Source organism: Leptodactylus fuscus, chromosome 3 (genome assembly GCF_031893055.1).
Source record: "Leptodactylus fuscus isolate aLepFus1 chromosome 3, aLepFus1.hap2, whole genome shotgun sequence".
Lineage (NCBI taxonomy): Eukaryota > Metazoa > Chordata > Amphibia > Anura > Leptodactylidae > Leptodactylus > Leptodactylus fuscus.
The window spans coordinates 157790188-157817021 of record NC_134267.1 but is presented as its reverse complement, the minus strand read 5'-3'; the positions used below and the strand labels follow the sequence as shown (position 1 = coordinate 157817021).

Genomic DNA, 26834 nt, shown 5'->3' with positions numbered 1-26834 from the left:
GTGCACGTAACCCCAATATATTCTTTGAATTCCCAGTCAGAAACTGGCACTATATGGCAGTAGCAAGAAATGAGGGTATTTGTATTCCCAATATACTCTTTGAATTCCCAGTCAGACAATGGCACTGTATACCAGTAGTAAAAATTGTGGGTGCACGTAACCCCAATATATTCTTTGAATTACCAGTCAGAAACTGGCACTATATGGCAGTAGCAAGAAATGAGGGTATTTGTATTCCCAATATACTCTTTGAATTCCCAGTCAGACAATGGCACTGTATACCAGTAGTAAAAATTGTGGGTGCACGTAACCCCAATATATTCTTTGAATTCCCAGTCAGAAACTGGCACTATATGGCAGTAGCAAGAAATGAGGGTATTTGTATTCCCAATATACTCTTTGAATTCCCAGTCAGACAATGGCACTGTATACCAGTAGTAAAAATTGTGGGTGCACGTAACCCCAATATATTCTTTGAATTCCCAGTCAGAAACTGGCACTATATGGCAGTAGCAAGAAATGAGGGTATTTGTATTCCCAATATACTCTTTGAATTCCCAGTCAGACAATGGCACTGTATACCAGTAGTAAAAATTGTGGGTGCACGTAACCCCAATATATTCTTTGAATTACCAGTCAGAAACTGGCACTATATGGCAGTAGCAAGAAATGAGGGTATTTATAACCCCAATATATTCTTTGAATTCCCAGTCAGACAATGGCACTGTATACCAGTAGTAAAAATTGTGGGTGCACGTAACCCCAATATATTCTTTGAATTCCCAGTCAGAAACTGGCACTATATGGCAGTAGCAAGAAATGAGGGTATTTGTATTCCCAATATACTCTTTGAATTCCCAGTCAGACAATGGCACTGTATACCAGTAGTAAAAATTGTGGGTGCACGTAACCCCAATATATTCTTTGAATTACCAGTCAGAAACTGGCACTATATGGCAGTAGCAAGAAATGAGGGTATTTATAACCCCAATATATTCTTTGAATTCCCAGTCAGACAATGGCACTGTATACCAGTAGTAAAAATTGTGGGTGCACGTAACCCCAATATATTCTTTGAATTCCCAGTCAGAAACTGGCACTATATGGCAGTAGCAAGAAATGAGGGTATTTGTATTCCCAATATACTCTTTGAATTCCCAGTCAGACAATGGCACTGTATACCAGTAGTAAAAATTGTGGGTGCACGTAACCCCAATATATTCTTTGAATTACCAGTCAGAAACTGGCACTATATGGCAGTAGCAAGAAATGAGGGTATTTATAACCCCAATATATTCTTTGAATTCCCAGTCAGACAATGGCACTGTATACCAGTAGTAAAAATTGTGGGTGCACGTAACCCCAATATATTCTTTGAATTCCCAGTCAGAAACTGGCACTATATGGCAGTAGCAAGAAATGAGGGTATTTGTATTCCCAATATACTCTTTGAATTCCCAGTCAGACAATGGCACTGTATACCAGTAGTAAAAATTGTGGGTGCACGTAACCCCAATATATTCTTTGAATTACCAGTCAGAAACTGGCACTATATGGCAGTAGCAAGAAATGAGGGTATTTATAACCCCAATATATTCTTTGAATTCCCAGTCAGACAATGGCACTGTATACCAGTAGTAAAAATTGTGGGTGCACGTAACCCCAATATATTCTTTGAATTCCCAGTCAGAAACTGGCACTATATGGCAGTAGCAAGAAATGAGGGTATTTGTATTCCCAATATACTCTTTGAATTCCCAGTCAGACAATGGCACTGTATACCAGTAGTAAAAATTGTGGGTGCACGTAACCCCAATATATTCTTTGAATTACCAGTCAGAAACTGGCACTATATGGCAGTAGCAAGAAATGAGGGTATTTATAACCCCAATATATTCTTTGAATTCCCAGTCAGACAATGGCACTGTATACCAGTAGTAAAAATTGTGGGTGCACGTAACCCCAATATATTCTTTGAATTCCCAGTCAGAAACTGGCACTATATGGCAGTAGCAAGAAATGAGGGTATTTGTATTCCCAATATACTCTTTGAATTCCCAGTCAGACAATGGCACTGTATACCAGTAGTAAAAATTGTGGGTGCACGTAACCCCAATATATTCTTTGAATTACCAGTCAGAAACTGGCACTATATGGCAGTAGCAAGAAATGAGGGTATTTGTATTCCCAATATACTCTTTGAATTCCCAGTCAGACAATGGCACTGTATACCAGTAGTAAAAATTGTGGGTGCACGTAACCCCAATATATTCTTTGAATTCCCAGTCAGAAACTGGCACTATATGGCAGTAGCAAGAAATGAGGGTATTTATAACCCCAATATATTCTTTGAATTCCCAGTCAGACAATGGCACTGTATACCAGTAGTAAAAATTGTGGGTGCACGTAACCCCAATATATTCTTTGAATTCCCAGTCAGAAACTGGCACTATATGGCAGTAGCAAGAAATGAGGGTATTTGTATTCCCAATATACTCTTTGAATTCCCAGTCAGACAATGGCACTGTATACCAGTAGTAAAAATTGTGGGTGCACGTAACCCCAATATATTCTTTGAATTACCAGTCAGAAACTGGCACTATATGGCAGTAGCAAGAAATGAGGGTATTTATAACCCCAATATATTCTTTGAATTCCCAGTCAGACAATGGCACTGTATACCAGTAGTAAAAATTGTGGGTGCACGTAACCCCAATATATTCTTTGAATTCCCAGTCAGAAACTGGCACTATATGGCAGTAGCAAGAAATGAGGGTATTTGTATTCCCAATATACTCTTTGAATTCCCAGTCAGACAATGGCACTGTATACCAGTAGTAAAAATTGTGGGTGCACGTAACCCCAATATATTCTTTGAATTACCAGTCAGAAACTGGCACTATATGGCAGTAGCAAGAAATGAGGGTATTTATAACCCCAATATATTCTTTGAATTCCCAGTCAGACAATGGCACTGTATACCAGTAGTAAAAATTGTGGGTGCACGTAACCCCAATATATTCTTTGAATTCCCAGTCAGAAACTGGCACTATATGGCAGTAGCAAGAAATGAGGGTATTTGTATTCCCAATATACTCTTTGAATTCCCAGTCAGACAATGGCACTGTATACCAGTAGTAAAAATTGTGGGTGCACGTAACCCCAATATATTCTTTGAATTACCAGTCAGAAACTGGCACTATATGGCAGTAGCAAGAAATGAGGGTATTTATAACCCCAATATATTCTTTGAATTCCCAGTCAGACAATGGCACTGTATACCAGTAGTAAAAATTGTGGGTGCACGTAACCCCAATATATTCTTTGAATTCCCAGTCAGAAACTGGCACTATATGGCAGTAGCAAGAAATGAGGGTATTTGTATTCCCAATATACTCTTTGAATTCCCAGTCAGACAATGGCACTGTATACCAGTAGTAAAAATTGTGGGTGCACGTAACCCCAATATATTCTTTGAATTCCCAGTCAGACACTGGCACTATATGGCAGTAGCAAGAAATGAGGGTATTTGTATTCCCAATATATTCTTTGAATTCCCAGTCAGACAATGGCACTGTATACCAGTAGTAAAAATTGTGGGTGCACGTAACCCCAATATATTCTTTGAATTACCAGTCAGAAACTGGCACTATATGGCAGTAGCAAGAAATGAGGGTATTTGTATTCCCAATATATTCTTTGAATTCCCAGTCAGACAATGGCACTGTATACCAGTAGTAAAAATTGTGGGTGTATATAGCCCCAATTCTATTGCTAGGGGACTTGCAGGGTATTTCTGGGGTGAAGGTGGGGGGGCACACCGTTGGAACGGGTATCGGGGTATATATCGGGTATACGGGAATACACTGACAGTGTATTCCATTCAGGATCCTGGGAAAGCTGGGTTGCGGCGATTGAGCCCGTCAGTGCCACGTTACACTGACAAGCTTCTCCCTGGAATTTAGCTCTTACAAGAGCTGTTGTGGTTGTCTTCTCCTTCCTATCCTAGCCTGTCCCTGCCTACCCAGAATCTAAGCCCTAGCTAGCTGGACGGAAACCTCCGTCCTCGGTGAATTGCAAGCTCAGAATGACGCGAAGCTGGGCGGCGCTGTTCTTTTAAATTAGAGGTCACATGTTTTCGGCAGCCAATGGGTTTTGCCTACTTTTTTCAACGTCACCGGTGTCGTAGTTCCTGTCCCACCTACCCTGCGCTGTTATTGGAGCAAAAAAGGCGCCAGGGAAGGTGGGAGGGGAATCGAGTAATGGCGCACTTTACCACGCGGTGTTCGATTCGATTCGAACATGCCGAACAGCCTAATATCCGATCGAACATGAGTTCGATAGAACACTGTTCGCTCATCTCTAGTAACTATCAATGAATTTTCATTTCCATTTAATGTGCTTTTTAGTATGATATCATCTCTTTCTATGCTTAGAGTCTCCTGTTTGCCTAGTTTATTCAGTTTGTTAATTCTGCTTGGATTTTAATATCATGCACCATTGCACTAATTTGCTCCAGGAACTTTCCCTGTCACTGCCTTTTGATTTCTGTGCTCCAGCAAAAAGCATTGCCGTATATCTTCTCCTTTCAGCGACGGTTCATTGGAGAAGCCGTAAACTGTAAGAAAACCTAAAAACAGAAAGCCTAGTATTTATTCATGAGTTTATGAGCAAAGTATAAGATTGTGAACAAGTCATCAAATTCACGTAATCTGCTCGGAAACATGGCGTCTAATGTTATTTATCAAAGCCCTGGAGGCTAATAGCACACTACCTGACAGCATCATTTTAGTGACAGGTTTGACATCAATGTGTCTCTTAGAAATAACATACAGTAAAGCAATGAGGCAAGAAGCCATTTACATTGCTATGTCATTGTATAATTAGATAACAACCGTTTGTACTATCAACATATAATTAACAGTTGTAAGGGTGTCCGTATACCCATAGCAAGAGTGCCAAAACTGACATGACAAAATCGGGTTGATTTTTACTGTCACAATACATTTTATGGTTGCAAGACTTTCACAGGCGAAACAAGTTAAAAATACTATTACGCTATATATACCACATGGCAAAAACAAGGTAGCACCCTTATACTACCACACCATAAATAGTACAAAAGTAACATGTTATATCATGTGTAGAGCACATCAGCGGTTGGGCAAGTAAATATCCTAATAAAAAACAATAATGGCCATGTAAGGATATTTCCAACAAACCCACTACAGTCCATGTGACCTGTCCGGCTACATTGATGTCTGTTGCTAGACGGATGAATATTATGCCACATTCTTGGTCTGTATTTGTTTGGAAGGATCTGATCTGGGGACTGCAATATTTATGGGGTCTGCTCTGGGTCAGTATTAAAATGGTCTTGGGGTCTGTATCTATTTTGGGAGTCTGGTCTGGGTTTGTATGTAGAGATTCTGGTTTCGGTGATAGGCTTACTTTAGAGTTATGGATAGGCTTCCTTGAGGCATATTTGTGAGGTCCCATGGCAGATGACTTGGTGGGTACAGTTGTTTCCACTAAAAGGTTTTGGAAATGCTTCAAAGACTCATAAAAAATAAGGACAAATTTTGCTGAAATTCTCTTTTCCTGTTCTAAAGAAGGATGGCAGGGATAATTTTTTTGTAGATCTCCATTTGTCACCTACACAGCTTTAAAATAACCAGTTCACAGACTGTCCTGGCGAAAAAGGAATATGTATTATACTAGTATTATTTTGTATAATCTTCATGGCAATTCTTTATTTTTTATACCTACTACATGTATGATTGGTGAATAATCCAGAGTGTGCGACACCTGTTAGAATTGTTCATAACAGATTGAAGGAATTTCAATTTTACTGTATTTCTGGCAATGAACATGTAACCATATGTGTTCTTATGTGCATTAGTACTGTATGTATTACTGTAAGTGCCACTACACAGTACGTAGATAAATAACGAGACAAACATGTATATTAAGGACAGTAACTAGGATACAGAACGTGCAGCAAAGTGATTATCCCTATAGAAATCCCTAAGTTGCTGCTTGCATGGTGAGTTTGTGCGTATGGAGCATAAAATTGCCACCAAGGGATATAACCCTTTCTGACATTAAGTTAGATGTTTCCCTATTTCTCTTCACATTCTACAAATATGTCTTGCTGAGTCAGGATTCACAGAAATATAATACACTGCTTGTTCGTCAAGACTGCAACCTATAACTATAAAGCACGTTAGTCCAAAATACCTTTGGCTTTGGAGGTCAAATAATATTATGAATTATATACTATTTTATGGGTCACCAAGAATAACAGGAACCTCATATCATGAAGTATGACATCATTGAAATCATGAGATATTTTTTTTTAAACTGGCCCCACAGCACAAGTAATAACCTGTTCTTATGGTGCCCCTCACAAAGTTGTCTTTTATTGAAAATCAAGTTAAGTTAAGCTTTAAAATCCTTAGATTAGCCTATGTAAATGTATCTTAACTAGTCAAGGAGGCAGAGAGCAGCTTCACCTAGTCATGCAGTCACTGTGGGACTTGATTGACATGTCCCCCACTGTATGACGAGGGCACCGTAGGCAAGATCATTACCTTATGCTATCTATGTTGTGGCCACATTAAGATGAAAGAACCACCTAATAGATTCACTTTAAGGCAACACTGACTATAATATTCTATACAGGACACTATTTAGGTGTAGCAGTTCTCAAGTCAGCTATACAAATTAATTGAAATCTATGCTTTTACACCAACCTTTCTAGGTTGTAACACAAATCAGATGATTCAGGTATTGAGAACGGGGCCTACAAGTGCCACATTGGTGGCCCTCTTTAATATAATTTGTGACCATGAATGGGGCCTAAAACTTGAGTTAGTTGTGGGTCCCAGAATTGGGAATCATATCTATCAGGCATGTATGGAATATCCTATACATATAGCCATAAATTCCAAAGATGTACAGTAAAGACCAAAAGTTTGGACACACCTTCTCATTCAAAGAGTTTTCTGTATTTTCATGACTATGAAAATTGTAGATTCACACTGAAGGCATCAAAACTATGAATTAACACATGTGGAATTATATACTTAACACAAAAGAGTGAAACAACTGAAAATGTCTTATATTGTAGGTTCTTCAAAGTAGCCACCTTTTGCTTTGATTCCTGCTTTGCACACTCTTGGCATTCTCTTGATGAGCTTCTATAATTCCACATGTGTTAATTCATAGTTCTGATGCCTTCAGTGTGAATCTGCAATCTTCATAGTCATGAAAATACAGAAAACTCTTTAAATGAGAAGGTGTGTCCAAACTTTTGGTCTGTACTGTAAATGTCCTTTTAATTCAGATAAACTATAGAATCTACTGTAAAATATTTTCAGCCATGACTAGTATAAGTTTTGATCCTGATTTGGCCCCAAATAATAGTATATGCGGTTCTTACTCAATTTTAATGCAATGTCTATGAAACACTATAAACCCAACTTGGTTTTACTGGTATAAACCACTTGAACTTGATGTATTTTGATGGACTCTTTTTTCAGTCACTAAATATGTACCGTAATCACAAAATAGAATATAATATGTGTAGACATTATTGTATGGTCTTTAAATTGGACTCCTACTTTAGATGGAAACAGTAATAATTATGGAATTACAAAATGTGCTATTTCTTAAAGTGATGAACATCATGGCTTGTATATGCTATGTGATATGGTGAACATGTCTGATAGGTACAGATTCCACCTCTGAGACTTGCATGTATCTTCTATGGCAAGCAGGCTGAATTATTCTTGCCAGCAGAAGCAATCTTTCACTCTGAAGGACAACCTCAAGTAAATCAGATCTCGTACTTACTTCTGAAGCATGGCAGCAAACAGTAGCAGATTACCAATCATTTAGCTGTCCTATGAACCTCAGACTAAAGATTTTTGCAAAGGCCTATGTAGCCAACTAGCAAGTTGCAGAGAAACAGTGGGAAATGGATCGCCCGGCAGTTTCCTTGCTCTGGCATTAGATCAGCTGAAAGGATTCACCTAATGAGAATATATTAGAGGGTGGCAGATCATATCATTCCGTAAGGGGAGTCTGTCACCAGGGCGAAGCAAATGTAATGTCTTTTTCCCATAAAAATTTGTGTCTCCATGGCCAAGATATTCATTTATTTCACAATATGCAAATGAGCGGTTTAGAGCACTGAGGGCAGGTCCGCTACTCCAAAATGCTATGTTTCATACTGCTCTAATACGATGGCATGAATGTGATAATACAGGGCCAGGAGAGATTTCAGTATAGCTCCCTGGCCAGGGCACTCAAGGAAGTTGGGAGGGACATTGTACTTAGCATCAAAACTATTCAAGGAAAAGGATCCGTATCATTGAAAATTCGAAGTTTAAGTCGTACTACCAGCACATATAGAGTTATGGCCCTTTTGACTATATATCCTACACTTTAAGACTACTTGTATTTGTGATGACAGATCGTGTGAATGGTATATGTATATGTAATTATTCCAGTGCAGCCTAATGTTTTGCATTGGACTATTATTATTATTATTATTATTATTATTATTATCATTATTATGCATCAGTTTTAATTCTTACTAAGCCTTTGAAGTGTTTCTCCAGAATGTCATATCTTGACACAATTCCTACTAAAGTATTCATCAATTCTTCATCTGCCTTTTCTTTTACATTTTCTAAGCATAGTTCAGTTTTACAATGAGCTAGGTCATCTCAATTGTACTGGTTATAATATTACCTCTTTACAAAGCATCAGTCCGCACTCATATACAATATGCAGTTCAGTTTTGGGCACCAGCTCATAGAAAGGATGTCCTGAAGTTAGAACACGTACAAAGGAGAGCCACAAAACTGATAATGGAAATGGGGAACTGGTTTTCATTGATGTGTAAATGTAGGCTTACCCTATATTCAACATGATATGAAAACCAGGCCTGCGATGGCATTTTTTTAACAGCCGTCACATAAATGGATTAATTTCACTATCTGTGAATGGGAGCTATTCACATGCCTGATATTCTGATGGTCCATTGTAATGGGCTGTCAAAATATAGGTCATGTTCTATTTTTATCCGTTTTCACGGATCCCTACATACACTCTAATGTGAAAATGAACGCCCCTCAGGTGCAAACCCGTTGTAAAAAATGGACATTTTTCACAGCTGTTTTCACCTATGGTCATGTTCATGTAGGCTTACCCCTTTGTTTCACAGTCAAAAGGTCCTAATTTTGTACCCCTATTAGTATTGTTTCCCTACCTTGTTTTGTTACCTGCAATTTTTCTGTCGTGTTCAGCATTTTGTAAAATCTTAAACTACTTTGTCAGACTTCTTTACACTAAAAATAATAATAGTAATCCTTAAAAAATACTGTTATATTTTAAATGATTTGGCCTGACAAAAATCTACTGTCTTACACTTTAAAGAGGAACCTCTACACATAGGACAGTAATCTATATTTTGAGAAATAAAAGTCATACTCTAGACTATAACTAGTAACGTTTTAGCCTTCACCCTCCACAATTTTATTTATTGTGTTACTTTACTATATGAATTGCATTGCTCCTAATTCACTTTGCTCCATTTTTGGATCAACTAGCATTTAGAGAGGACAATCCATTCTATTCAGTTTTGATTCAAGTGGTCTATAATTTGGTACCTCTGAGTTGCTGAAAAAGAACTGGCTTGTTCTGCAAGGGAATAACATTTCCTAAGACGCGTCTGACACATATTAAATACAATCCAAAAATACTCCCAAATTTAATCTTAAAGCTGGCAGGCTTTGTCCACCGAAGCTTTAATTAACCATTTTTCATCAAAATCAATAATATTTTTAGAAAAATAATCAAACTTATAAGGCACAAATCTCAATTATATTAACTTGTACAAATATGTGGGGTCTTTTCTGAGAATAAGCAATGAATCAGCAATTGCAAATTAAAGAACTGCAAACTCACCACATTCATACAGATGCTAACAATACCTTGGAGCGTCAGGACTTACACCTGCGCTAAAAGCTGTGTTTTTCTCAGATGTATCCGTCTACAATTTCTTTGCAGGTTAATGAACCGGTTCATGTGATATTGAAAGTTGATGTCAGTACTTTTCACCTTAGTCCTGTCTTATGTGCTATGTAATGTCTGACTGTGTTTCTGTCAAAATGGGATTTACAAACGATTACAAAGGGATTATCTCTATGGAAAACTTGTATTGTAATCAATTTTACACTGTGCCTTTTGTAACACTGGATTTTCTATGCTTACACCACATGGGTGTGAGCACAGAAAGACTAAATCTGCTGTTAAGAAATGACCTGACCATGCCTAAACATCACATAGCTCAAGTCTTATTTTATTCTCCTTAAAAATGGATTTTGAGTGGCACTTATTCATATGTAAACTATATATTAAGTGCACATTTTGAAGTCATGTTGGGATTTTGGCACAATTTCCAAATCATCGTGACAAAACTACATCATACTGAATCATTGAAAGTGTGGTGAAGACTGCCAAGAATTTGATGTCTGGTCACCTGGGGAGACCCCTGGACCCAGTAGGTGACAGAAGGATATTGTCCATGGTCAGCTCCATGCTGGAGAATAACTCCCATCCCATGTATGAGACCGTGACAGCATCGGGCAGTACTGTCAGTGACCAACTGCTTCACCCCAAGTGTGAGAAGAAACGTTATCGGAGATCCTTCCTCCCAACCACGGTCAGGCTGTATAATCAACATCAAGCTAAGCAAAGATCACTCTACACAGAGAACTAAATGATCCTGAAGTCTTTTTTTTTAGTTGTTATGACTCCTAGTATCTTTTTCTATCACCTATTCTGAGCTTGTATGTGTTCTTTCTTGTAATATATTACTGTATTATCCATGCTGCTGTAACACACTGAATTTCCCCATGGTGGGGCTATTAAAGGATTATCTTATCTTATCCTTGTTTGTGTGAATGCGGGATAAGCCTCAAAGTCTGTAGAGGCATTGCTCTATGAAAATGCAGATCAGGTGGAGGCACACGCTCCCCATTGAAATGAATGGGCTGCTTTTTTCTCTACGAGCGCTCCCATTGAAGTGAATGGGAAGCGCTCGCGTGTACGGCTCGGACTGAGCCGATCGCCGGGCCCCTTCACACGGTGAGCCGTACACACGAGCGCTTCCCATTCATTTCAATGGGAGCGCTCGTATGCCGGCTCCCATTGAAATGAATGGGATCTGCTTTATACACGCTGATTCTTAACGTGTTTTAATGTTCAGAATCAGTCAGCGTATCAGTAGTGTGAATGCGCCCTTAGATTACATATTGTAATGTGACCCAATAAGCTTCAGAATATTTACCAAATATGTATCTGAGGATTAATATGGAGTTTTTTGCAACTCAGAGTTAGGGCAGGTTCACACCTGTGCCTGGTCTCCTCTTTGCGGGTTTCCATATTCTGCCGAGAAACTGGATAGGAGACAAAAACCCGGCGGTCAGTTTTCAAACCCATTCCCTTGAATGGGTTTGCAAAGTGACTGCCCGTGAGCGTCTTGTGCCTCTCCGCATCGAAACTGTTTTTTTAAACCAGACACAAAGTTAGACATGCAGAACTTTTTCCGGTTAAAAAACCCTGATTTCGCCACGGAGAGGCACATGATGCTCACGGGCGGTCACTTTGCAAACCCATTCAAGTGAAGGGGTTTGAAAACTGACTGGCCGGTTTCAATCTCCTGTCTAGTTTCTTGGGCAGAATATGGAAACCCGCAAAGCGGAGACTGGGCACATGTGTGAACCTGCCCTTACAACATATCTCTTTATTGGAAGCAACTATGATTGTCATCTCATGATATATCTCAAAAAATATTATGTTCTCAAATCTCTTATAATTAAAGAGGTTTTCCCATGTACATAATCATATCTATATTTGTAGATAATTAAAAGTTAAACATTTTTGCAAATATAAGTAATTAAAAATTCTGCAGAGTTTTAAAGATTTTCTCTAACTTTCTTAGTGGTGACAGTCTTTTATCTTGATCGGTTGCCAATGGATACGACCACTAATGCAGAAACTTTCTATGGTCTGGGACTTATCAGGAACCCAGCTATGACTTTCTTATTGTAGCTGGGTTATCAGGCAGGGACACTACATGTATCAGAAGATATCTCGGCCACAATAAAGAAATCATGGCTGATTTTCTGACCTTAGAAAGTTTCTGCATTAGTGGTCGTATTCATGGTAACCGATCAAGATAAAAGACTGTCACCACTAAGAAAGTTAGAGATAATCTTTAAAACGCTGCAGAATTTTTAATTACTTATATTTGCTAAAATGTTTAACTTTTAATTATCTACAAATTTAAAAATAATTATGTAGATGGGAATACCCCTTTAAGGTTGATTTGTGATCCATGTTATGTGTTTTGCGAATTATATGTATGTTAGCAACCCTCTTTATTGCATACATATATGCACCTGGTTTATGTACATATAGTTTAACTCTATGATTGCCAAATATACAACAACCCTGCATATAGTCGGATCCTCCAGTTATGTATTTCCGTACCCCTCGTCTACCCTTGTTTTTATAATCTACTTCTGAGCTCTGTATAGACAGAAGCCTGAGAGATAATGCCTGACAAGGAATACCCACTGAGCTCTGAATGTGCAGTGTCACTTGCTGGAATTTCAGAGAAAGCAGATATTGAAAACTGAATGAAGCTATGCAGAAATCATCCTACAATAAAGTACAACTTCAACACAAAGGCAAAATGTCTAAATATCAACCTGTCCATGGAAAAGGTTCACCTGCCCTTTAAAATTTCCTGTAGCAAAGCTAAAATATCAGTAAGCAATGTGAGCAGGGATATTGTCAGAGTAAATAATACAAGGTATACGACTATCATTGGCCTGCTTGTTTGGCTCCTCTAGTATTCTATTAAGGACAATATCAGCTACAATAGGTATATAGCTTTTGTGTTCTTTGGCCTTGTTCTTGAGTTGTCTTTCATACATTTTGAGACATAGAAGTCTGATACATAGAAAATTCCCGACTATATGAACATTTGTAAAAAGACCTTTTCTCACATCATGAAGGTCATTCACATTCCTGAGATATTTGCACTGTATTAAATACATTTCATTAGGTTAGCTATAGTTTTATGTATGGCTGTCCTTTCATTCACTGATGTGTATCTGGTGATGTGTGCATAAACTGAATGTCAAAACTGACATGTGAAAAATATAATATAAGCAAAAATCCCATTCCTTGACAAGTTCACCATTCCGCATGGAGAGAGGAAATAAATGATTTGTGATGACTGGAAATAAATGATTGTTATTAAAGTGAGCACTGTGCTCAAGATGAAATTAAGAAAAGTCTTATATTATTAGACTCCTATGAATATAAAATATGGCGAGACCAGTTCATAAGAAACCCATCATAATTTTTAATTCTTCATTTTTGGGGCTTTACATTTGTATGTACCTTTGAAGACTGCTTCACATGTTTTCTCCAGGCATAGACAACAATGCCTATGCAAGTGCATACGTCACTGGCACTCATAAAAAAGGCTATGAATAGGTGACAAAAATCTATGAATATAAACCTACGAACATGTCACAAAAAAGCTGTACTCCAGACACAACCCATAATTGTGATGTGAATAAAGCCTTAGTGCTTTAGGGTTTCTACAAATATTCATGCATATACACGAGACACCTACTTCCTGTACAATAAAAGGATGCATGTGAATGGAAACATTTTAACAGCTTCAAGCAGTTTATATGGCTGCTAGCTATTAAAATGTGTGACTGTTCTTTTTGTAGGTGTGATGTTTAAAAGAGAGATTAAAGGGGCTCTATCAGCAAAATCATGCTGATAGAGCCCCACATATGCATGAATAGCCTTTAAAAAGACTATTCAGGCACCGTAAAAGTTATACTAAAATACCCCCCCATTTTAAAATAAAACCCTAAAACAGAATTTGATAAACCTACCGAACGTGCACGGTGGGCGGGCATTCTTCATCCACGCCTCCTCTTCCTCCGATGTCCTCGGGTCCCGTCCTCCTCCGGCGCTCACGAACTGACATTGCTTTGAAAAAATGGCCTGGGCGCATGCGCAGTAGCATGCTGCTTCTACTACGGCTACTGCGCATCGGAGGAAGAGGAGGCGTGGATGAAGAAGATGGCGCACCCTGAATGCCCGCCCACCGTGCACATTCGGTAAGTTTATCACATTCTGTTTTAGGGTTTTATTTTAAAACGGGGGGGGGGGGGGGTAGTTTAATATAACTTTAGCAGTGCCTGAATAGCCTTTTTAAAGGCTATTCACACATATGTGGGGCTCTATCAGCATGATTTTGCTGATAGAGCCCCTTTAAAGGAAGTCTGTCAGCAAGAAAATCATTATCAAACTAATGACAGTACCTTGTAGCACTGCTTCTACTCTTTCCAAAGATGCTTTTCTTATTCTACATTGTAGCTCCACTTTCAAGAAACAAAAATATTTTCAGCTCATACTGAAATCTGGCATCTTTGAAAACAGTAGAAGCCACTCTACAAGGTAATGTCATTAGTTTGACGCTTATTTTCCTGGTGACAAACCCCCTTTAGTTTTAAAGGTATTTACTGAATTATATCAAGAGTACAACAAAAAGCCAATTAAAAGGACAACAATAAAAACAATCCTGATAGTAAAGTATACAGAATATAATATAAAGTTATAAGGACTAGAGATGAGCGAGTACTATTCGAAACGGCAGTTTCGAATAGCACGCACCCATAGCAATGAATGGAGCCGGCCGACACGCAGACGGGGCCGGCGTCCTGCTGCTTAACCCCCTGCTTGCCGGCTGTGTACATTCACATTGTATGTCTGCGTGTCGGCCGGCTCCATTCATTGCTATGGGTGTGTGCTATTCGAAACTGCCAATTTGAATAGTACTCGCTCATCTCTAATAAGGACAGATCCAAATTTGTATGTCCTATGAAATAATCAGGATAAAGAGGAAAATAACAAGTAGCAAACTCAGTGAGGAGAGAAAAGGGCTGAGCAGAACTATAGTGCACAAGTTGGAGGGGAAGGGGAGACCCTGCTTAGGGGAAAAACATAACAGTTCAATCCCAGTGATAAGTTAGAGCTGGAGACAATATGACAGACCCCAGATATTGGCCCTATTAACTCAGTTTGACCAAACCCTGTCAAAATGGTGATGCGTATATGAAATAGTAGCATTAATTTTTTTCATGAAGTATGATCACGCATGATTGTAAGCCCTTGCGGGCAGGGCCCTCTGCCTCACTGTACCAGTTGGTCACTGTTAGTATTATATTTGTTTTGTATATTTTGTGTACTGTATGTAAACCCTCAAACGTAAAGCACCATGGAATTAATGGTGCTATATAAATAAATAATAACAATATCTAACGACATCTATCAGTGAAAGACTTGGTTTCTTCCAGCTGAAAGAGATTTGGATTAGTGCTGCCATCAACATATACTGGAGTAATTTATATTGGAAATACCTAAGGATTCATTCACACGGAGGAAAATGGTGAGGAATTTGGTGTGGAATTTCAGCGCTGAAAAAAAAAAAATACTCCCATTGACTTCAATGAGTTCCTTTTTCTGCTAGGAACCTATTTTCTTCTAGCAGAAAAAGGAACCCATTGAAGTATATGTGAGACTTTTTTTCAGCGCTTAAATTCCACACCAAATTCCTCGCCATTATCCACTGTTTGAATGGACCCATGGATAGGAGTGAGGTGTGAGCCTGACTGCTCTGGACTGTTAATCCTTTCATTGCTAAAACTCTAATTTTGTTTAAATCTGTTGTGCAATAGAGCAGTTTCATCTGTATATAGGGTGTTTAAACATAATTTTTACTGACAGCCAGTTCTGTTAGTGACAAATATTGTCTTAAGGGTTTTTAGGGCAAGAGGTATTTTTTTCATTAAATATATACAAACTGCTGTTCTACCAGCAAAACGATGATTCTGCCTTTGCTAATTTGAAAAAAATTCTGTTGTTTAACCAATTTTTGATGTTCACCAAATAAACAATTTCACAGCCTGCCCTAATCTGAAAAAAATGTCCATTATTTAAAGGGTTTTTTGTGTTCACTCAATAAACAGTGTGACATAACCTTTGTTTAAGCATTTTTTTTGTTGCTTGTTTTGAGTGTCAGTGGCCATAGTGTAGAAACTGAGCAAGGCTCAATGCTTTTTATTACTGACATCACCTCATGGGTGCCAGGCAGGCACAGTTTTAACACCAGGTGGGATCCATCTGTCTTTTTCAGTTCCTTTATGCTGTTTCATTTCCCTCCCCAACTTCACTAGGGTAAGCCACTTTTTAAACTCCCTATCCCATATTTCATGCTTATAAGTTGAAGCACATATTGAGTAGCATTGTGGCACATGCTTGAGCATCAGTTTGAGCCACAGTATACGATGAATGATTACTTCTTGCAGCCAACCACAGACAAAATGGAAGGAATCAAATGGTTTTCTCACCTCTAATCTCTAATTACTGTGAGCAGAAGAAGAACAACTTCTACCTCATGATCATTGTAAACTAGTCCAGTGTCTCCAGCTGTCAGGTTAGGCAGGTGTACCCAAAATTTTTCTTGAAATTCTGCAAATTGTAACTTCACCAACACAGTGTTGATGTGTCATGTGCTCCCATATATAGATAACTGAAAACAATCCAGGTTCTTTTCCACCTTCTAAATATTGTTCTCAGGGTTGTAAAATACTTTCCATTTTAGAAGATATTTCAGCTTTTTCAGCTGAAAGGCTAGGCATGCTGACAGTTTGCCCCAAATCTTTCTTGAAATTATTTGTTTTGGTACCGTGTTAGCCAGTGGTTATGAAATATGAAAAAAAAAACAAAAAACTTTTTAAGTCTTCAGTAGGTGATATATCTGAAGAAGGAGCTCAGAGGAAGCTTCGAAACATCATATTCTGTCATCATTATGAGTTAGCCATTAAAAAAGGTATCACCTACTGAAGACTTAAAAAGTTTTTTTGTTTTTTTTCTTGAAATTATGTAATTTGCCACTATGCCAATAGCATATTGATATGGCATATGCTGCCATATCAGGGATAACCAACAGGATAATCCTGGTTATTTTCTGCCTGCGAAGTGCTGTTCTCATGGTCATAGAATCCGTTCCATTTCAGAGTATATTTTAGCCTTTTCAGCTGGCAGTCTAGGCATGTTGATGGTGTGTCACAAATCTTGTAATTGGTGCTGCATCTGCTCACATAAAGGGACAATTTTTAGTAGCTTTTTAAGAAGTCAATTCCACAAATTTGTCTTTAAATTCTATAGTTTCCATTGTCACTTGCCACTTCCACTTGTATAAAATAAACAACTCATCATTGCTTCTTCCAATGCCAACATAAAGGAATAATTTTTGATGGCTTTCTTTCTTTTGCAAAGCCAATTCTTCATTGCTTTTCAACTAGGATCACACTCACAAATGTGTCTTCCAAATAACAACAAACCTGTATTACTTACGAATCTACAAATATATTGTTGTCAATATAATTGCCATATGTGTCTAAAAAATCATGGGCAGCCCCCCCCCCCCCCCCAGTAATTTTTGGAGTTAGAAATGTGGTACCCGAGCTACTCAAACTCGAAACAAAACAAATCTTGAGACATTCGCTCATCTCTAATATAAAGCATAAACACTTTTTAAGTGTAATTACTGTATGCACATATTGGATATTGAATTGCCTTTCTTTTAATAATGTAGTATGGCCAGAAATGACAAGATGTCTAAATTTTCACATACTATGTAAAAGCTTAAAGGTCATACACAATATCTGTTAACATTGTTGTCCCAAGAGAAATGTCACGTAGCAGTGCAATGGTTAAAGTAGATTGGGATTACTGTAACAATGCAGAAAGATCAATTCTACACATGCACATTAAGAAAATGCACACATACTCAAAGCAGCGATCCTGAAGAATGCCTGAATATCACATTACTGCATTATGGAAACAAAAAAACAACACATATAGCATGGCTCATTGCTGGTAGCACAGGGACATCCATCTTCCTATCACTAAGATTTTTCCTTTTCACATCTACAAAAACATAGAAATTTGTATATGCATGTACCAGTGTAGGATAGTCAAGTTCTTCCATTTTGCCAGTCTTGTCAGGTCATTAAAAAAGACAAAGGTATGTGAGAAAGAGAGATGTACTTGGGTAGGTTCACACTTCTGTTATTACAGTACATTGCTCTCATCTGTAGTATAAGAGCAACAGACATTAATGGTAGTAGAGTGACTGATGCAGATGGCATCCTCTCTGTCTGCGTCCATTCCAATTGACTATAATGTCAAAAGATGACGGAAACATTTTTCTAATGGAAGAAAAAGTCCAGCATACACAACTTTTTCTTCTGTCAGTAAGTAAAAAAACATGATGAAGAAAGCTTCCATCATCTTCATTTTTTTTACATTGGGGTGGATGCAGATGGACACCCAACAGAGAGAACTCTGTCTGTATCTGTCACCTAATGTCCATTGTTCATCCTGTGATGGATGAGAGCATCTGACATTGAATAATGGTATTGTGAATCTACCTTTTCACATGGAACTGATTTTCAGTAGCAGAAACATCTGCAACCATTCAACTGCATGTGAACATTAACCTAAGGTTGGGACCCCAAACTGGCAGAAACACCGCAGAAAAAAATGTGGCGTTTTACAGTCCCTAGCAAATCCCATCCACACATTGCGGGAAAATACACGCGGTTTTGGAAATCACAGCATGTCAATTATGCCTACGCAATGTGGAAAGAATTTCTATGAAAAATACTGCGGGAAAAACCGTAATGGGGTTTTTACCACGGCACTTTTTTGCTGCGACCCACTACATGGGGTCTTAGCCTAAGACAGTTTTTCACAACCACTAGCTCAGCAGTCACTATAGCTCTTCTTGGTCCCCATGTATGAATTCTGAGATAAAAAACGCAAAGCTAAAGCGGTTCTTCCCGCAGCGCTTTGAACAGAAAGTTCACAGAGTTTTCCTCTGTGGACCTTCTGTTACAATTATATCTACGGGGAAGCCGCCGGCGTTTCCGTAGATATAATTGACATGCTGCAATTTTCAAAACTGCAATGGTTTTGGAAATCACAGCGTGTCCGTGCTGCAATTTCTCTGCAAAGTGTGCATGGGATTTGCATGAATCCCATCTACTTTGCAAGTACTGTAAAACGCCGCGGGGCTTCGGCCTAATGCCCATGTACATAATCATATCTATATTTGTAGATAATTAAAAGTAAAATATTTCTGCAAATATAAGTAATTAAAAATTCTGCAGAGTTTTAAAGATTTTCTCTAACTTTCTTAGTGGTGAGTCTTATCTTGATCGGTTGCCATGTATATGACCACTAATGCAGAAACCTTCTATGGTCTGGGACTTGTCAAGAACCCAGCAATGATTTTCTTATTGTACCTGGGTTATCAGGCAGGGGCACTACATGTATCAGAAGATATCCCGGCCACAATAAAGACATCATGGCTGATTTTCTGACCTTAGAAAGTTTCTGCATTGGTGGTCGTATCCACTGGCAACCGATCAAGACAACAGACTGTCACCACTAAGAAGGTTAGAGAAAATCATTAAAACGCTGCAGAATTTTTAATTACTTATATTTGCAAAAATGTAAAAATTAAAAAATAATTATGTAGATGGGAATACCCCTTTGAGGAGAGTTAGTAACATAGTGACATATTGTGTCAAAAAAAATATCGTTGCTGAGAAAATCAACTTTTATTTCATGTACAGATGTATTGTTCAGTACAGGGTGGGACCTCTTCTTTCGGAGCACTGGATTTCGTCAGAATTTGTCTTTTTCTTAGGGGACATTGTTGGATAGCAACCACAAGCAATTACAGGTTTTCAGCCAGGCACATTCATGCTAAAACATGCATCAAACAAAAATATTGCATATGGATTAAAAATTGTTTTTTTTTCGACAGCGAGATCACATTGACACAAGAAAGATATGTTCACTATGTCACTAAGCGTATCTACAACAGCTTATGGCTAGGGCCCCATGTACCGTAGTGAGTCGCAGCTAGAAAAACCCTGCAGAAAAGACTGCAACAGAAATAAATCACGTTTTTTTTTCAAAAGTGTTTTTCACAGAAAATCTGCAGCGTTTTACTTTGTGGACTTTCTGCTCCTATTATACCTACATGGAAAACACCAGTGTTTCCATAGCCATAATTCACATACGACGATTTTCAAAAACATGAGCATTTTTTAAATCACAGTTGTTCCGCTGCAGGTTTTTTTCTGCAGTATGTGGATGGGATTAGCCAGAATTCCATCGACTTTGCAGGCAATGTAAAATGCTGCGTTTTGACAACACGGGGCTCCGTTCTTTAAGAGGTTTAGAAATGATTTTGGTAGAAGTAGACTTCCTTTAAGACTTAGCAGCGGACTTTAATCTAATGGAGTAATCCCATTTTAGTATTTAGGGGTGTGTCCTTAGGCTATGAAATCAATGCCTGACAGATTTGTGTCCTTCCCACATCTAGAATGGGACTCTGTCCAATCCCAAAAGTGAATGGAGAAAATGCCTTCTGTACTATTTCTGTCTATTTTATACTAGTGAATGGAGAGATGCACACATGTGTGACCCCTCGTTCACATCAGCGTTTGGATTCCGTCCGGGGGAGTCCGCATGAAGACCCACCTGGATGGAATACCAAATGCAAGTGCAAGCGCTGGTGCCGAAAAAGCACATGGACACCATAGAGTATAATGGGGCCCATGTGCTTACCGCCACATCTCCGCAAGGATCTTGCGGACAGGAAAGTAGTTCACCATCTACTTTCCTGTCTGCATGATTCGTGCAGGCAGCGCGCGGCAAGCACACGGACCCCATTATAGTCCATAGGATCTGTGTGCTTTTACTGGCACACCGCTTGCTGTTGCGTTCGATATTCCGTTTGGGGGGGGCTCCATGCGGACTTTCCAATATGGAATCTAAACACTGATGTGAACAACTCCTATCCATTCAGGTTTTGGAACAGATGAGCTCCATTTGCCCCTAATAAAAGCACATTCCGGCGGTGAGACCCACACCTATCAGTTATTTATGGCTTGTCCTATTGATACACATAAAAAAACTAAGATGGGACTACCCCTTTAAGGATTAGAAAATATTGACTACTTTCTGAATATATATATGGATTTTTTTTACTGCTGAAATCTTTGTCTTTGGCTGGTCTTTGGTGAGAAGCTGGGTAAAAGAGAAACAGTTGTATACCCCTCTTGTAGCAGCCCAACTTGGCTGGCAAATTGAGGACAGGGATTACAGCATAGTGTGGATACAGCATACAGTACGTACAGATGTAGCAAACTACAACTTGACATTTAATGCTAAGTTAAAGTTTGCTACATCAGTATCAACCTGGCAAAAATGGCTCTCCAGCTGTTGCCATGTATCCTAAAGCAGCTTGTGAGGGTTGTAATTGCCCTGAACAATTCAATGAGAAGCAACATCTGAATGAGATGGCATGGAAACAAGTGTGAGAGGTATAATAACTCACCATACACATGCACATGTAAGTAGTAAAGATTAAATAGCCATTTGTGGAACTTGATCTTTAAGGCCCCGATATTTAGTGGTTTGCTAATCTACATTACAGTCTACATTTCAGGGATGGCTTCGTAGTTTAGGACTTATTGATTTTACGATGAAGCAATGCTATTACCAAAAACCAGAGACGCCAACATTGAACATTACATCTCTTATGTTGCTCACATGATAACACTGTCCCTAAGTTACCAGCAGGTTATGTGAGGTCAAACTCTAAACCATTACAAAAGTAATAGTTGCTAACATCTATGAATAGGGCAAAATTGGAGACATTATTAACTTACTTCAACATGACTGGAAAATCTCACATGTAATAATAGCCAGGTTCATACAGACGGCTCTGTAGATAAGCTAAGTTAATAACCTGGCAGTGATAAATCACTGTTTAGACTGTACTCCAGAGTATACAGCAAAATTAGAGACCTGTGTATGTCATTATATTGTTCATGGTTTATGACTAGACTGCAAGTAAATAACTATCACAGATAATAAAAGAAACACATGACATGCTCCTCACTGCTACATATGTTGTTTGTGTAGTACAAGCTATGTATCTGCATTTACTGTATACAGGTTACAGGAGGCCTCCAGAAAAAGTGCAATATACAGTACAGACCATACTGTCCAACAATCTCATAAGGAGATGCATAAATATAACTTATTCCTTATAAACTCCATACGTAGCAGAGATTAGTTTGTCATTTGAGCTCTTTTCCATCATGATCAGCTATATTATATGACAAACTCAACTCTGCTGCACTCAAACTATGTAGAGTAGAGATTTGGCAATATTCCCAAACTTAGTATAATGTTACTTATAAAATATGTATATTGTGAAAACAGAGAAAAATTTGGTGAAAAATAATAAAGCAACAACAGTAGCCTAATAGCTCTGCCTGTATATTGTGAAGGTAAATAATAGAAAGTTTACTCTGCTGCAATAGATATAAATATATAATAAGTATAAAACTTTCATTGAAACTAAACACTACATACGGTATTTTGTGTCACCTTATTAGGTACATTTTATGTGTCTTCCATAGGTTTTTATTTTATTATGATTCTATTAATGTTCAGTAGGGACTACTCAACATTAGCTTAGTATAGATATAGTTTGGATAATAAAGCACAGGAATTGGTATCGTTTTCAGACTTTGCAATCCCCTAGTCTTCAGTTTGGAGACTCTAAATATAGAGAATATTACTTATGTATGCACAACCACTGGGATATAGGTAATACCCAGTCCATATAGCTTCCTGCATGTACATGTATAAGGAAAGAATCTCCCCCTGCAGCTGCAGCCCTCAAGATAAGCTCTAAGCTTCCGGGAAATGAGTTGGAACACAGAGTATATTATAAAGTTATACCTCTGTGCACGCTCACTTAAAGGAGTCATATAGTTCTCTGTGACATTACTGCCTTTAATTGACCAGGTGACCAGTAAATACAGCAGGCAAGGGGTAAGATATTATACTACACAAAACTATATTGCTCCATAATGCAAACATCACAAACATAAGAAACAGAAAGATGTAGAAAGGGAAATCCTTCTTATAAAAAAATCAAAGATTGTACATGTGTTACTCTAATATTGGAAAGGTCACAACTTTATAGTGGAAATGAAATCAAATAAATATTGGCACTATATCAAAAAAATAGTCATTATAATTTAAGCATTATTGGCAATATTATATTGTTCTCATTTATTCACAAATAATATCTGTAAACTTCCAAAGAGTTTGTGAACTGACAGGGTTAAAAGATAGCACAATAACATGAATTAGCGTAATAGTCATACTGTACATATTGTAAAACAGCAGTCACTCTATAACAATACCATGCATGGTAACCAGGTGTGATGTCAGGCGGTAGCTATGATATTGGACATTAAAGGATAATGCTGAAAGCTTAGATGTAGCAAATTTGTTTTCACCTGGGCCATGTCACAGCTTTCATGCCGCACATATTTCTCCTTTCATTCTGGCTTCTTATTGATCGGGACATTAAGGTGAGCTGTCTACATGTATCAAAGGCATTTAGGTAAAAAAAGAACATCTACCTAGGGTTTCCTGGCATGCTTACAAACTGGGGTATGTCCCTCCCTTGTGAGGCTTGGATTTCTAAGCAGTATAGAGGATGGTGTGATTCAAGGTTATAGGGAGCAGGAAGCCACTAAGCCAGGACTTCACATTTTAAAATAGCCACTCTCATTTCCCATAGAAAAAAAATCAATAATCTCACTTAAATCTTTCATTGGAAGCTGAAACGCTTTGTAAATAATGTATGGAACGCAGAAATTAGACAAGAGTCACATTAGTCTGGGCCAAACTACTATAAGATGATATTACATGTACTAGCACAAGAACAGTGTGGCTTGCTTCATTTGCACAATTACACAAGGGTAAAGTATCAGTTTAGCTTAATGTGCACTAGCATATCATTTGTCCTTCATCTGACATACACTATGCCATGTAGTATATTCAGCTAGACGCTAAATACATGATTTAGCTTTGCCAAGAAGAGTACTGAAGATTCACCCCGCCATTTAACTTTATTTTTAGAAGTTGTCGCTGAGAGTTATAATACCGAACGGCTGGTAATGAGTTTTTACACCTGTTGCAACATGGGCACATTCACTGAAACAGAAAATGCAAGATGTTGTCTTACCTGGATATGTCCCTGGTACATTGTGCTGCAGGGTTCCCTGGAGAATATGTGTTCGGATATGAGGAGCCTATGGTTTACTCTAAGAGCTTGGATTCAGGTGCGTTGACAGTGTAATGATAGAGCGGATCCTTACATGTAGTCCTGGGAACTGTCCCTCCCTTTGTGGTGCTGAAATAGGCGACTCTGCTCGGAGTAGCAGCAGATGCAGCAGAGATCTCTGGTGATAATAACTCTACGTCTGAAAAGAAACTCTCCTTCTCTGTGTAACACTTTCTCGCTTACAGTTTTCCTCCTTCATCTCTTTCAGATGCATGGACCCTCCCCAGGGATCACAACGGCACCTCCTCTTATTACTCTGTGCTTATTGCAGGACTCATGACAGCTGGCAGCGTGACACAGAAATACTACATAGGACTCACCGAAAGGATCACTGTGCTAGTCTCTCCCCATAACTCCCCCCTCTCCTTCATGACATCAACAGGACCTCCCCTCATCTATTCCGCCCTCCGGCACAGTCACTATAGGTTCTGCTAAAATAGAAAACTCCTCTGTCACCTTCTTGCAATACTGTGCCAACTGAGGATCTCATGCTCACAGGATACTATTACATTAAGGATGACTTGGATTTATGAGACGGCAGAGAGGAAATCCTTTGGGTGAAATATTGCTAAGTAAATACAAATAATCTCTGTAGACTTTAAGGATGATGCTGCAATTATTTTAGAATCCAAGAGTAATGTGCTCCTATTCTACACAGTACAAGACTGATAAGTGCTCTTCATTGTGATTTTTCTGGCGTCCTCATGCTGACACAGACATTTAATTGTTGTACTGTCCAGTCTGTAATGCACAATTATAATGGGACCAAGAAACTGGCCGGATGCGATTGCTTAATGTTGATTGGAAGTATTATACTAGGCAGACTTCAGCAGTCTGGCTATACAAGAGCTGTGCTTTGTCAAACATCACATCATGTCTGGATACATCAGGCTATCTATCACTGCTGGCTGCAATTTCAGAAAGTTTCAAATCTATGGCTGCAATGCACGTATAAACTGAGCTTTGAGATTGCAGAAATCCACTAACAGGAAGATATTGGTGGAAATTTCTTAAGACTTATATTTCCACCATTTTGCATCTGAACTACGCAGAGACTCCAACCACTTAATAAACCGGGGCACTGCAGCAGGGTCCATATGCCAGAAATGAAATGCTATACCAGCCAGACTTTAGGTACAACTCACGCCAGTTGCCTGGTATGATTTATAGTAAGGCCATTTTCACCCATTCTTTTCTATGGCCCCATACACATGATTGTGTATTTTTACAGTCTGTTGTACAGAGCCGTGAGAAGTCAGGACAAGTCCTATTGCTGTCTGTTATGTGGACCGTGCTCACTGGACCTAATAAATGGGGCCGTGCATCACGGGCGGCAGATGGATGTCCGTGCCATTTAGAGATGAGTGAGTACTGTTCGGATCAGCCGATCCAAACAGCACGCTCGCATAGAAATGAATGGACGTAGCCGGGACGCGGGGGGTTAAGCGGCCGGCCGCCGTCAAAGCGGAAGTACCAGGTGCATCCATTCATTTCTATGGAGTGTGCTGTTCGGATCGGCTGATCTCGCTCATCTCTAGTGCCATTCAGTCACGGCCCCGCGATACGCACAGGGTTGTGTATACATTGCCTAAATGTGACAGGCAGAGTTGTCCCTGACCTGGCCCACCTTTATCTCCCCACTCTGTTCACTTATTTAAAAATGTTGCAAACTGCGAGAAGAACCAAGAATGTAAAGTATCTTTGCTGCAAGAAAGGGCATTGAACCAAAGATGTGCACTTTGCTCGTATTTGCTTAAAAAGGAGCACTTGACAATCTTTTTATGCTGCCCATATACTGAGATACATTTGCATTTTTTTTGTGCACAAGTTGTAAGTATGGCAAAGAAACTCTACTTTGTCCAAGTTTCCTTTCACTGACAAAAATCCTTAGTGAGGGCAGCATGACTCTGGAAAATAAATATGCAGTTGCATTAAGAACAAGGAAAATGGGCACAATTTACACCAAAAGAGGTGCAAGGAGCCTAATAAATGTGTCCTTACATTTATAACATGCGGATGGCAAAAAGTGGATGCAAACTCCTAGTTTAACCATACACAGCGCTGACACTCGCTTTTACGCTTTTTAACATTTAAAAAACACAAAAATGACCCATATTTTTGGGAAAAGGTGCTTGTGGTGGTTATAGGTTGTTATATTATGATGAATAAAGCAAATGGTTCTGTGGAATATTTAGCCCATTTGGATGTCTTGTAAATGCTAGAGAATTGTTATTCCGGAGACAAATATGTGGTTGTGAGTGTAGTAGAAAAGTGATGAAGAATTATCCCTTGATATAAGCAGATGTGAAATCAATTTTTTTTATGGTAACACTGTGGCGACAACAGTGTGGTATATAGTGGATGGATGTGATGGGCTCAGGACATGCCTGTCTCAGTGGAAGCAGTGCTGATAGCTGTGGTAACA

At 38.7% G+C, this 26834-nt stretch overlaps 1 protein-coding gene across 3 annotated transcripts in view; it reads right to left on the bottom strand.

The window, feature by feature from the left end:
- Window positions 1-24753, bottom strand: part of PEX5L (peroxisomal biogenesis factor 5 like) — a 231033-nt gene extending 206280 nt beyond the window's left edge. For 2 of the 3 annotated variants that reach the window (XM_075268641.1, XM_075268642.1), the window contains exon 1: window positions 24311-24751. In XM_075268641.1, coding sequence (XP_075124742.1) covers window positions 24311-24331 — 21 coding nt within the window. In that variant the 5' untranslated portion in view covers window positions 24332-24751. Of the gene's footprint in view, window positions 1-24310 lie in introns of all 3 variants that reach the window. The other variant, XM_075268640.1, reaches the window with a different exon arrangement.
- Between the last annotated feature and the right edge of the window lie 2081 nt (window positions 24754-26834).